Genomic DNA, 11,312 nt, shown 5'->3' with positions numbered 1-11,312 from the left:
ACTAGATGACCTCCTGAGGTCCCTTCCAACCCTGATAGTCTAGGATTCTACCGAGATAGAGTCCCCAGAGCTAGCTAGGTGCATGCTTTGTAACTGAAGAAGGCCATAGAAAAGCTAGGGCTGAACACAAACGTCTTGCATCCTTTTCAAAGCTGCTAACTTCTCAGTTTTGTCACAATTCAAAGCCTCATGGAAATGGAAGCAGAATGCAGGAGAAAAGGGACAGGCAACTGGTGCTGCGCCGTTCGAGCCAGCCCGGTGCATGCTTGTATTTGTGTGTGCAGCGGAGCGGAAGAATACCTGCTTTCTTCCCCCTGGGGTTGGGTGACGGTGATCTCAGCGCTTTATTGTATTGTATGGCAATGCACACCCCTGGAATGCCGCCGCGTCCTCACCCCCGCTGCAGAGCGTTCGGCTTCCTGCCGGCCGGCTCCTTCCCCGGCTCTTTCCAACGTCAAAGAAGCCGGGCAGGGCGGGGCAGCGCCAAGGGACGGGCGCCAGCTGTACGAGTCAAAGCAGTTCTGGGCGCCTGGAAGCCAGACTCACTCTTCCGCATTGTTGTTCTTAGTTGGCTCCTCCCTCGGCGAGGTCTCTATATAAACCCCTTCAGCGAGCCGGGCAGCAGAATTGTATTCATCACTGGCTGCAGATAGAGCAGCCCACACTCTCCTGGACTAACTCATTCATCAGCTTGGATTATTCTTCACTGACCCACATTTTAGCTCCGCAATGACAGTCCGAGCCGAAGCTTCCGGACCCACATTAACGTATTCAAAGATGAGGGGAGTTGTTGCAATACTCATCGGTGAGTCTGAAGAAGAAAGATGGGGTGACCATGTCTCTCTTCTAGGGGTACAGATATTTTGGATGGCATCGTTAATTTGAACCGGAAAGTCAGAATAAAGTATCCTATTCTCTTTTTAAAAAACGACGTGTTGGGATATCCTATCGTAACGCTTTTCTTTTTATTTGCAGCTTTCATGAAACAGAGACGAATGGGGCTAAATGACTTCATTCAAAAAATAGCCACCAACTCCTACCCGTGCAAGCAGTAAGTAGCAGCAGTTTTGTACATATCGATCTGAAAATAGATACTTGCATTTTAATGATGGACAGATTTATGTATTAATGATTGTCACAACAGAATTTTTTTCTTATAATATTATTAGTTATATAACAAACTTTACTGAGTTTAGTTAGCATAGATAAAACCAGAGAACACGGGTTAGTTTTAGTTTCTAAAGACCCACCCATCCCATCACTCACCTTTAAGTACAGAACAAACAATTTGTGTCTTTGCACAAGTTTGTTCCTTTTTCCTGTTTCATTTTAGTTCTGAAATGAATAGACTGTCTCCAGTAGTTTGCCAAACTGAAACTTATTCTTAATAAGTAGAATGGTTGCATGCCCCCTAGAGGTGAGATGTGTCTGCCTGTTGCACAGGGCAACTGTTCCAATAATGTACTCTCTAATCTTTGCAGCCCTGAAGTTCAGTCTATTTTGAAGATCTCCCAGCCTGAAGAGCCTGAACTTATGAATGCTAATCCTTCCCCTCCAGTAAGTAGTCTTCATTGTGTGAATCATTTTCAGTAATAGAAACATGTTTAGAAATAGCTTTTCTGTAAATTAGCAACATAACAAGTGTCCCTTTTAGTTCAGTTCACAGTGCAGTAATGTAACTTCAAAAAGGAGTTATCAATTTAGAATAAAACCCATACCTTTTCTGTATTGAAAAAAGTCCATGCTTTTTAAATGATATGTTATTACATATCACCTAAAAATGGAAAGCAGCCAAGCCCTCAATGAGATTTTAAAGTAAGGCACATTGTTCTCATGATTTGTCATTTGAGGTGGTACAAAAACAGTTTAATGTAATCTGATGCTAACTTTGGGGAAAAAGGACATAGACTTTATTTAATGTACCCAACTAAAGTTTTATCTTTAAATCCATGATTAGATTTATATAAAAATCCTTTGTGGTCAAGAATTTCCAATAAACATCTTTTAACAAATGTATTTTATAAAATTACAGCCCAGCCCATCACAGCAGATCAATCTTGGTCCATCATCCAACCCACATGCCACGCCATCAGACTTTCATTTCTTAAAGGTTATCGGAAAAGGAAGTTTTGGAAAGGTATGTTTTACTTCTTTCCACCTTAATTTGGTCAGTTAGCTGCTATTGCATGTAATTGTTTAAGGGATGGGGTTATAGCCAGTCTGCTTTAAGTAACAAGAGTGGCAAAATTTCTACATATGTTCTCTGGTGCTTTACTGTCAGGAGGGCACTTCACAGCTTTGAGGAGGAAGTTGCTTGCCCTGAAGGGGATAGGTGGGGCAGAGTGCTTTAGTTAAGGAGAGTGAGTGCAAGGATAATTAATTGGGGTTGATCCTTTATGCAGGAGTGTGGGTAGGGTAGCTTTTGAAGCCAGGAGAATCAGCCATAAAAAAACAAACAAAACCTTTAAAGTTGATATGCACAGCTTTTCTGGCTGGCATTTTGCTGATAATGCTAGACGTTGCTAGCAAAATGCTTCCACATGCAGCTGGTAGCATAGAGTGGTAATAGCGCTCAGTGGTAGCATAAAGGGCTTTGGATATAGTCTCACCCAGCTGTGTTTATATTCTGTTCGGTATTCCAACATATTGAAGTAATGGGATTTTTAACCGCTTTCAGGTTCTCCTTGCAAGGCATAAGGCAGAAGAAGAATTCTATGCTGTTAAAGTACTGCAGAAGAAAGCAATCCTGAAAAAGAAGGAGGTAAACATCGCCTTGTTCACAATACAGCGATGCAGCTACCAAATTTAGTTAATTACTACAAGTTAGCCAACTTTGTAACTAAATACTGATTTTTCCCCCCCCTATTTCTAGGAGAAACACATAATGTCAGAGCGCAATGTCCTGCTGAAAAATGTGAAACACCCTTTCCTGGTTGGGCTCCACTTTTCTTTCCAGACTGCAGACAAATTGTACTTTGTCCTTGACTACATCAATGGTGGAGAGGTAAGCAGCAAATAAATGAAATAATTTCTAACATGCACAGTGGTATTATAGATCTTTCTTTTTTTAAATGAAAAAGAAAGTTCCAAGGGGGAAAAGTTATTAGATTTAGCATCGTCCGCTTGCCAGGTTTCAAACTGCTAGAGGATCATTAGGCCATTTCCTGCTATTGTTCTTTTTAGCTATATATGTCAAGTCTAATTAAATGCATTGTTAACCGGCTTTGGCACCATTTACAGAACTTGTTCTTTCTGTCTCCTGTAGTTATTCTACCATCTCCAGAGGGAACGTTGCTTCCTGGAGCCAAGAGCACGGTTTTATGCTGCTGAAATAGCCAGTGCACTGGGTTACTTGCACTCTCTGAACATAGTTTATCGGTAAGCTATGTGTAATTCGGCTTAGGCATGATTATAAATGTGCATATTTTGTACCTTATCTGTGGAAAGTAGATTTCAATATATATTCGTTTAAAACATCTAGTTTCAAAATACTTTATCTGAATTTAAAGACTTGCAAAATCTATAAACATGCTCACAAAATACTAAGAATACTTTTTAACCGAGAAGAACTAACATTTCTGTTAATCTCTTGTTGCTACAGGGACTTGAAGCCAGAGAATATCTTGCTAGATTCTCAGGGGCATATTATCTTGACTGACTTTGGACTCTGCAAAGAGAACATAGAACACAATGGCACTACCTCCACGTTTTGTGGCACACCTGAGGTATGCTTAGTTCTGATTTCTGAAATGGTTAATGTTTGTCTATATAAACTGTATGATAAGAATAGATGAAGCAACAGTAAATATGTACACCTGATGGAGAGTTACAATGGAATAGATAAGTGGGAGAAAATAAGATCCTTAAAATGATAGCTTTCGGTGAAGAATGATCCCTATGCAATGGGAACTGCTCTCAAGCTAGCCGTTGTGTATATAAATGACATTTTAACTATAGGCTTAGGAGGCTTTTCTGGTAGTTCAAGAACATAGGTTTGTTTAGTATGGTTTTAGTTTCTGTTGAAAGATTCTTCTGCCTCTGGCTAATATTATGGTTCTGGTTCTTCTATTTAACAGTACCTTGCTCCTGAAGTTCTTCATAAGCAGCCCTACGACAGGACTGTTGACTGGTGGTGCCTTGGAGCAGTTTTGTATGAGATGCTTTATGGACTGGTAAGTACCAGATATTTTAGTTGCCTATGTATAGCTTACTGTAGTTCTTACAGGAAAACATTTTTATACTTCAGTCATTCCAGACTTATTACCTACACTTGTGGCTTCAGTTAAGATGATGACCCCGACCAATGTCCTCTGCTGCCCTCATCCTCATTGAGAATTCTGTGTATGGATTAAGGGCAGCACATGGCATTAAGATAACAATAGCTTGTGGTATTACAGTAGAATGCATATATGTGTAATTTTATTAAGCACTTATAGACTTATTTACCTTTTTATTTCTTTCTCACAGCCCCCCTTCTACAGCAGGAACACAGCAGAAATGTATGACAATATCTTGAACAAACCCCTGCAATTGAAACCAAATATTACCAATTCTGCTAGACACCTTCTGGAAGGCTTGTTACAAAAGGATAGGACAAAGAGAGTTGGTGCTAAGGAGGACTTTGTAAGTACAATTTTGTAGTTCCTGTGTATGGTATAAGAAATAATTAGATCACACCATTCTTATTCAATTACTCTTGTCTGAATTAATCTAATTTTTCTTTAACAGATGGAGATTAAGAATCACATCTTCTTCTCCCCAATTAACTGGGATGATCTCATTAATAAGAAGATTACACCTCCTTTTAACCCAAATGTGGTAAGTATCACATCTAATTATAGAATGTAGAGAGGGCTTTTTGCCCCTTACATTAGGGTGTAGCCCAAAGGCCGTCTGCAGCTGGCTAAAATGTAGCTATACTTTTTTGCTCTAACTAAAGGGGATAAGGAGAAAAATGATAGATTTTTTAAATAGTTGGATAGTAAAATCTAGCACTTAGATTGGCTCTACATAAACATTGGTCATTCTCGAACACACCAGTGAACTCAGTTCTTACTGATTTTATAAATGGGGAAACTAAGACAGAAATTAAATAATTGCCCCAAAACAGAATTTCTGTTTTGTCAAATTACAATATACAACTACAAGCACACGTTGGTTATTTAGATAAAGCTTTTTGATTAAATGTGGTCTACTACTGCAAGTTGCCAAGGCACCGCTGCATAAACTGCAGTATAGGAGAGTGGAGTGATTATTTTGTTTTGCTTTTATTGCACGGAGCTAGTTGGAGGGCAATACATTAAAAACAAGATGAGACCATATGCAGCAAGATGCAAAAAAAAAAAAAAAAAAAAAATTGGCCAAGCCTGTTTAACAGTGAGTCTGAGGCGATAACACTATGAGTCCCCTACAAGAGTTTTCACATTTTGAAGTGATCTGTGAAATCATGAAAAATGGAGATTGGGGACTAAACACTCGTTTTCTTTTTTTTTATTTTCCACAGAGTGGTCCGAGTGATCTGCGACACTTTGACCCCGAGTTTACAGATGAGCCAGTCCCCAACTCCATTGGCCAATCTTCAGACAGTATCCTCATTACTGCTAGCGTCCAGGAAGCTGCTGAAGCGTTTCTGGGCTTTTCGTATGCCCCACCCATGGATTCTTTCCTGTGAACATTTGTTTTCCTTTCTTCTTGGTTTTTAATTATCATATTGGCCTTCTGGCTGAGCTGCCAGTTGACCAGTCATCTTGAAACAGAATTTGCACATCTCCACCATGGCAGCTTTGCAGCCTTAATTTCAACTACACTGTTTGCTGGAAGCTTTTTTTTTTTGATCAGCACATAACTCCTCTAAACAAGCTTACAAGCATTTTGATTTGTTCTTCCCCCAAAGTGGTGCTATCTCCTTGGGAAAGAACATTAGAAGTGACTGTTGCCATAGCCTGCTATGGTAGATTGTAGGAATAATAACCTGCTGTTTGGAAATAATGTTCTGAAAAGCCTTGCCTGAAGACCTGGATGTGATGAGGATTTTATGAAACGTGCCTTTTTTTCTGATGAGATCGAGTTAAGCTCCAAACTTTTCCTGTTGCAAAGAGTGTTTCTCAGTTCAGTTATGTGGGTTTACTATGTGAACAAATGGTATGAGTGTGATATGCATACTACAGAGGGACATAGTTTAAAGCATCAATGTAACACTTGCAGGACACTACAATGTGGGGCATTGTTTGTTTCTTCCATATTTGGAAGATAAATTAAGTGTGGAGTTTGATTTTGTTTTGTAAATATACAGTTAACTAAAATTATTGAAATGGGCTCACAATTAATTATATCCAAATGCTTGAAGAAAGCATTGCTGCTATGAAAAGTTTCTATTTTTAGAAAGGTTTTTATGGACCAAAATGCCCCAGCTGCAGTTGGTCAAAGCTGTTGGTTTATTTCTTGTTTGTTTGTTTTTTAAAATTGTCATCTGTAAAGTGGGCATTATTGGGGGGTGGGGGAGTGTTGCATTGTATGTATTGTAAAAAAAAAAAAAAAAGTCTGTACATTCAGTTGAAACTCTAGATGTGTATTTAAACTTACAGCCTGGCTTGTAATGTACACCATCATTGTAATGTAATTAACATGGTTATGTACTTTTTTTTTTTTTTTTTTTTTTTTTTGCGTGACCAAACCCATTGGTTTGCAGTAAAATCTTGAACATTTCTGTAAACTGTCAGGTTTTTTCATTTAAAAAAACACCTTTTCCATCACAAATTCAGTCAAGTTTGCTTTTTCAAGGGTTTAAAAATCCAGACTCTTTTTATCTTTAGTCTAGATTAGGGTTTAGCTGAAGTCAAAAATAAATTTAAGTTACACTGGCATAACTTTTGATTACGGGTGTGATTTCTGATAACTGTCCTTGTGTGGATGCAGTTATACCAGTGTAAAGGTGCCTTACCTGTATATTCTTCCCCTATGGGAATAGCTATACTGTTATAAGCACTCCTACACCAGAACAACTGTTAGGTCTCAGGGGTTGTACTGCTAAAGTGAGACAACTTTCTAGTACACCCAAGCACTAAGTATAATTACGAAGGGAGATGGTGCCTGATGCCGAGGGGGTTTGTTCTGGCTTCAGTCCTTTCTAATGCCCTTTCATAGACACTTTCTGGGTTCATCTACACTACAAAATCAGTACTAGCATTACAACAGGGAAGCTGTACTTGGGCCAAAGCACTAGTGTAGATAGGGCTCAGGTATCTTACCACCCTGTAATGGAAACATAATCAGAGTAGATTTTCATGACTCATTTGGTTAAACACTTCAGCCCTGCTTACATCAGCGCTACTGCCCATCAGGGTGGTTGCTCAAGTGTGTTTGTTCTGTACTGATTTTTCTAGTGTAGTCAGACAAGGCCTAGGTCAATTGGCAGGTAGACTTCTCTACTGGAGCAAACTCAACTGAACAAGTATTTAATTACTGGGGTGGGAACATGTCTGAAACTGAGCTGAACAACATGAGCTCATGCCACTGAATGAGGCTCAGGCCTCAAAGGACAGTGGTTCATCTTTCAGTAGAAGAAATTTTAAGGAAACTTTCAGTGAGGTCCCGACTCAGCTTCCATTTCTGCATGTAAGCAATAGATGGTGTGAGCCTGTGAGGTGCTGAACACCTGTGTTTTAGTCACTGTCCTCATTTCCCATTGACTTCAACAGGTGATGGTGCTCAGCACCTCAGAAGATCATGCCAATAATTTGTACACAAAACCCATTTGGGCAACTCTATTTGCAAATAAAGCCATTCAAATAAAAGTAGTATGAGCAAAACTGTTATTAATAGAAGAAACTATGTCTGATACATACAAGGGAAGAGACAATTAAAGCTTTCTTTTCTTACCTACTACTTAAAGCTTTTTAACTTCAGCTGTAAACTACATATATAAAAGGCCAGGTCCTCCAATGGAGCTGTGTCAGTTTACACCAGCTAAGGATCTGGCCCATGTGTGCTAATTATTTTAATACATTAACCTAACACTGCAGAAAAGTAATGAGTTTACAAAATAACACTTTCAGCTGTGCATAAGTGACCCCTGCAAAATCGGCCAATGCACAATTTGCACACACAACACTGTTGTAACGAGGATATGTGCATCCAAAGAAGTGGGATGTAGCCCACGAAAGCTTATGCTCAAATAAATATGTTAGTCTCTAAGGTGCCACAAGTACTCCTGTTCTTTTTGAGAATACAGACTAAAACGGCTGCTACTCTGAAACCTGTATATTTTGTGGTGCACACTGCCTTTGCCTTACTGTGTCTCCTCAGCATTAGTGTGAAGTTGCAAGCATTGAATTGCAGCTCTAAAGTAACAAAAGCAATCTAAATACTTCCTTTAGCTTTCAAGAAAAACACTAGAGAAGTTAGTGATAAAGAAAAGTGGGACTTAAGTGAGTCATAGGCCTCTGTGCAGCTTTTAATGAGTAGTTTGGGATTTTTTTTAGAAAACCCATTTGTAATTCTGCATGTTTTACAATTCTTTGGCTAATTACATTATAGCTGCAGTGTAGGTGTTTCTACAAATTTTGGTATTTCCAAGCATATCTTTATTTTAATATTATTATTAAAAGAAAGGTGAATAGCCTGTCTGCACTTTACTCTCTCAGAATGTAACATGTGGCAGCCATATATGAAGGGAAGATCGGACTCTATCATGTTTAATTACTTTTAGGGCTGTTGATTAATTGCAGTTAACACACACGATTAACTAAAAAAAAATTAATTGCGATTCATCGCAGTTTTAATCACACTGTTAAACAATAGACTACCAATTGAAATTTATTAAATATTTTTGGATGTTTTTCTACATTTTCAAATATATTGATTTCAATTACAACGCAGAATACAAAATGTACAGTGTTCACTTTATATTATTTTTTACAAATAGTTGCACTGTAAAAATGATAAACAAAAGAAAAGTATTTTTCAATTCACCTCATACAAGTACTGTAGTGCAATCTCTTTGTCCTGAAAGTGCAACTTACAAATGTAGATTTTTTTTGTTACATAACTGCACTCAAAAACAAAACAATGTAAAACTTTTGAGCCTACAAATCCACTCAGTCCTACTTCGTGTTCAGCCAATCGCTAAGACAAACAAGTTTATTTACATTTGCAGGAGATAATGCTGCCACTTCTTATTTACAATGTCACCAGAAAGTCAGAACAGGCATTTGCATGGGAATTTTGTAGCTGGTACTGCAAGGTACACCTCTACCTCGATATAACGCTGTCCTCGGGAGCCAAAAAATCTTACCACGTTATAGGTGAAACCGCGTTATATCGAACTTGCTTTGATCCGCCGGAGTGCGCAGCCCCCCCCGCCCCCCGGAGCACTGCTTTACCTCATTATATCTGAATTCGTGTTATATCGGGTCACGTTATATATCAGGGTAGAGGTGTATTTACATGCCAGATATGCCAAATATTTGTATGCCCCTTCAGGCTTCGGCCACCATTCCAGAGGACATGCTTCCATGCTGATGACACTCGTTAAAAAAATAATGTATTAATTAAATTTGTGACTGAACTCCTTGAGGGAGAATTGTATGTCTACAGCTCTATTTTCACTGCATTCTGCCATATATTTCATGTTATAGTAGTCTTGGATGATGACTCAGCACATGTTGTTCATTTTAAGAACACTTGTGCTGCAGATTTGACAAAATGCGAAGAAGGTACCAATGTGAGATTCTAAAGATAGCTACAGCACTGGACTCAAGTTTTAAGAATCTGAAGTGCCCTCCAGAATCTGAGAGGGATGAGGTGTGGAGCATGCTTTCAGAAGTCTTAAAAGAGCAACACTCCGATGCGGAAACTACAGAACCCGAACCACCAAAAAAGAAAATCAACCTTCTGCTGGTGGCATCTGACTTAGATGATGAAAATGAACATGCGTCTGCACTGCTTTGGATTGTTATCAAGCAGAACCCATCATCAGCATGGACGCATGTGCTTTGGAAATGTGGTTGAAGCATGAAGGGACATGTGAATCTTTAGCACATCTGGCATGTAAATATCTTTTGATGCTGGCTACAACAGTGCCATGCGAACACCTGTTCTCACTTTCAGGTGACATTGTGAAGAAGAAGCGGGCAGCATTATCTCCTGCAAATGTAAATAAACTTGTTTATCTGAGCGATTGGCTGAACAAGAAATAGGACTGAGTGGACTTGTAGGCTCTAAAGTTTTACATTGTTTTATTTTTGAATGCAGGTTTTTTTTGTACATAATTCTACATCTGTTCAACTTTCATGATAAAGAGATTACACTACAGTATTAGGTGAACTGAAAAATACTATTTTGTTTTTTACAGTGCAAATATTTGTAATCAAAAATAAATATAAAGTGACCACTGTGCACTTTGTATTCTGTGTTATAATTGAAATCAATATATTTGAAAATGTGGAAAACATCCAAAAATATTTAAATAAACAGTATTCTATTATTAACAGTGTGATTAATCACGCGATTAATTGCAATTAGTTTTTTTAATCTCTTGACAGCCTCAATTACTTTTAAAAAAATGCCCAGTTGATCATGCTAAATGATATGGGGGAAACGGATTTATTCTAAAGAAAAGGATGGTTTAGGGGTTAAAATAAAGGACAGGGCCCAGATCCTAAAGGTATTTAGGTGCCAACCTATGGGACTTAGGCACGTAAATACCTTTGAAGATCTGGGCCAGTGAGTCTGGAAAACTAGTCTGCCACAGGCTTCACGTGTTACTTTAAGCAAGTCCTCAACCTCGATATGGTTCAACTATAAAATGGAATTAATGGACTAATGCAATAAATTGTTGCAATTCCTTTAAAGTCAATGGAGTTCTGTCAATTTGCAGACCCAATAACTTTTACCAACACACTTCATAATTGTATTCATCGGGATAGTGTGGGTCTGGATATACTGTTTTGGTGGATTAGGTTAAGGGAGCACTGACAAATATTTAAGTACACAAAATACAAATTAAAGGTATTCTGGGCCAGTCTGTATTCCTTTTCTCTGTACAGTGTATGCATTCCTTTGAAAATGAATTAGGTATTCCATGACCTAAGATTAGTATATTTTGTTCCACACATGCTCTTTTAAAGTATTTTGTGTGATATGGTGTGTGAGGGTCTTTATTATAGGCTAACACTATTTATAGTTAAGGTTGCCTGATATTTCCCATTATAACATCCTGTTTTTATTTACTTATAACTTTGCCAAAATTTAACTATCTGTTCTGAAAATTTTCATACCAGGTGTGTGCCTCAGACTGGATTTTTGGGGGGAAA

General features: G+C 38.4%; 1 protein-coding gene across 1 annotated transcript; it reads left to right on the top strand.

The window, feature by feature from the left end:
* The first annotated feature begins 558 nt into the window (after positions 1-558).
* SGK1 (serum/glucocorticoid regulated kinase 1) lies at positions 559-7,664 on the top strand. The gene is made up of 12 exons (XM_065401853.1): positions 559-805; positions 976-1,051; positions 1,482-1,557; positions 2,033-2,137; positions 2,678-2,761; positions 2,873-3,004; positions 3,266-3,378; positions 3,602-3,725; positions 4,077-4,172; positions 4,468-4,623; positions 4,729-4,818; positions 5,504-7,664. The coding sequence occupies exons 1-12, from the start codon at positions 730-732 to the stop codon at positions 5,669-5,671; spliced, it is 1,296 nt and encodes a 431-aa protein (XP_065257925.1). The 5' UTR covers positions 559-729; the 3' UTR covers positions 5,672-7,664.
* The last annotated feature ends 3,648 nt before the right edge of the window (positions 7,665-11,312 follow it).

This window comes from Emys orbicularis, chromosome 3 (assembly GCF_028017835.1).
Source record: "Emys orbicularis isolate rEmyOrb1 chromosome 3, rEmyOrb1.hap1, whole genome shotgun sequence".
NCBI lineage: Eukaryota > Metazoa > Chordata > Testudines > Emydidae > Emys > Emys orbicularis.
Note: the sequence above shows the minus strand (reverse complement) of the source record. Positions and strands in the feature narration are given on the sequence as shown.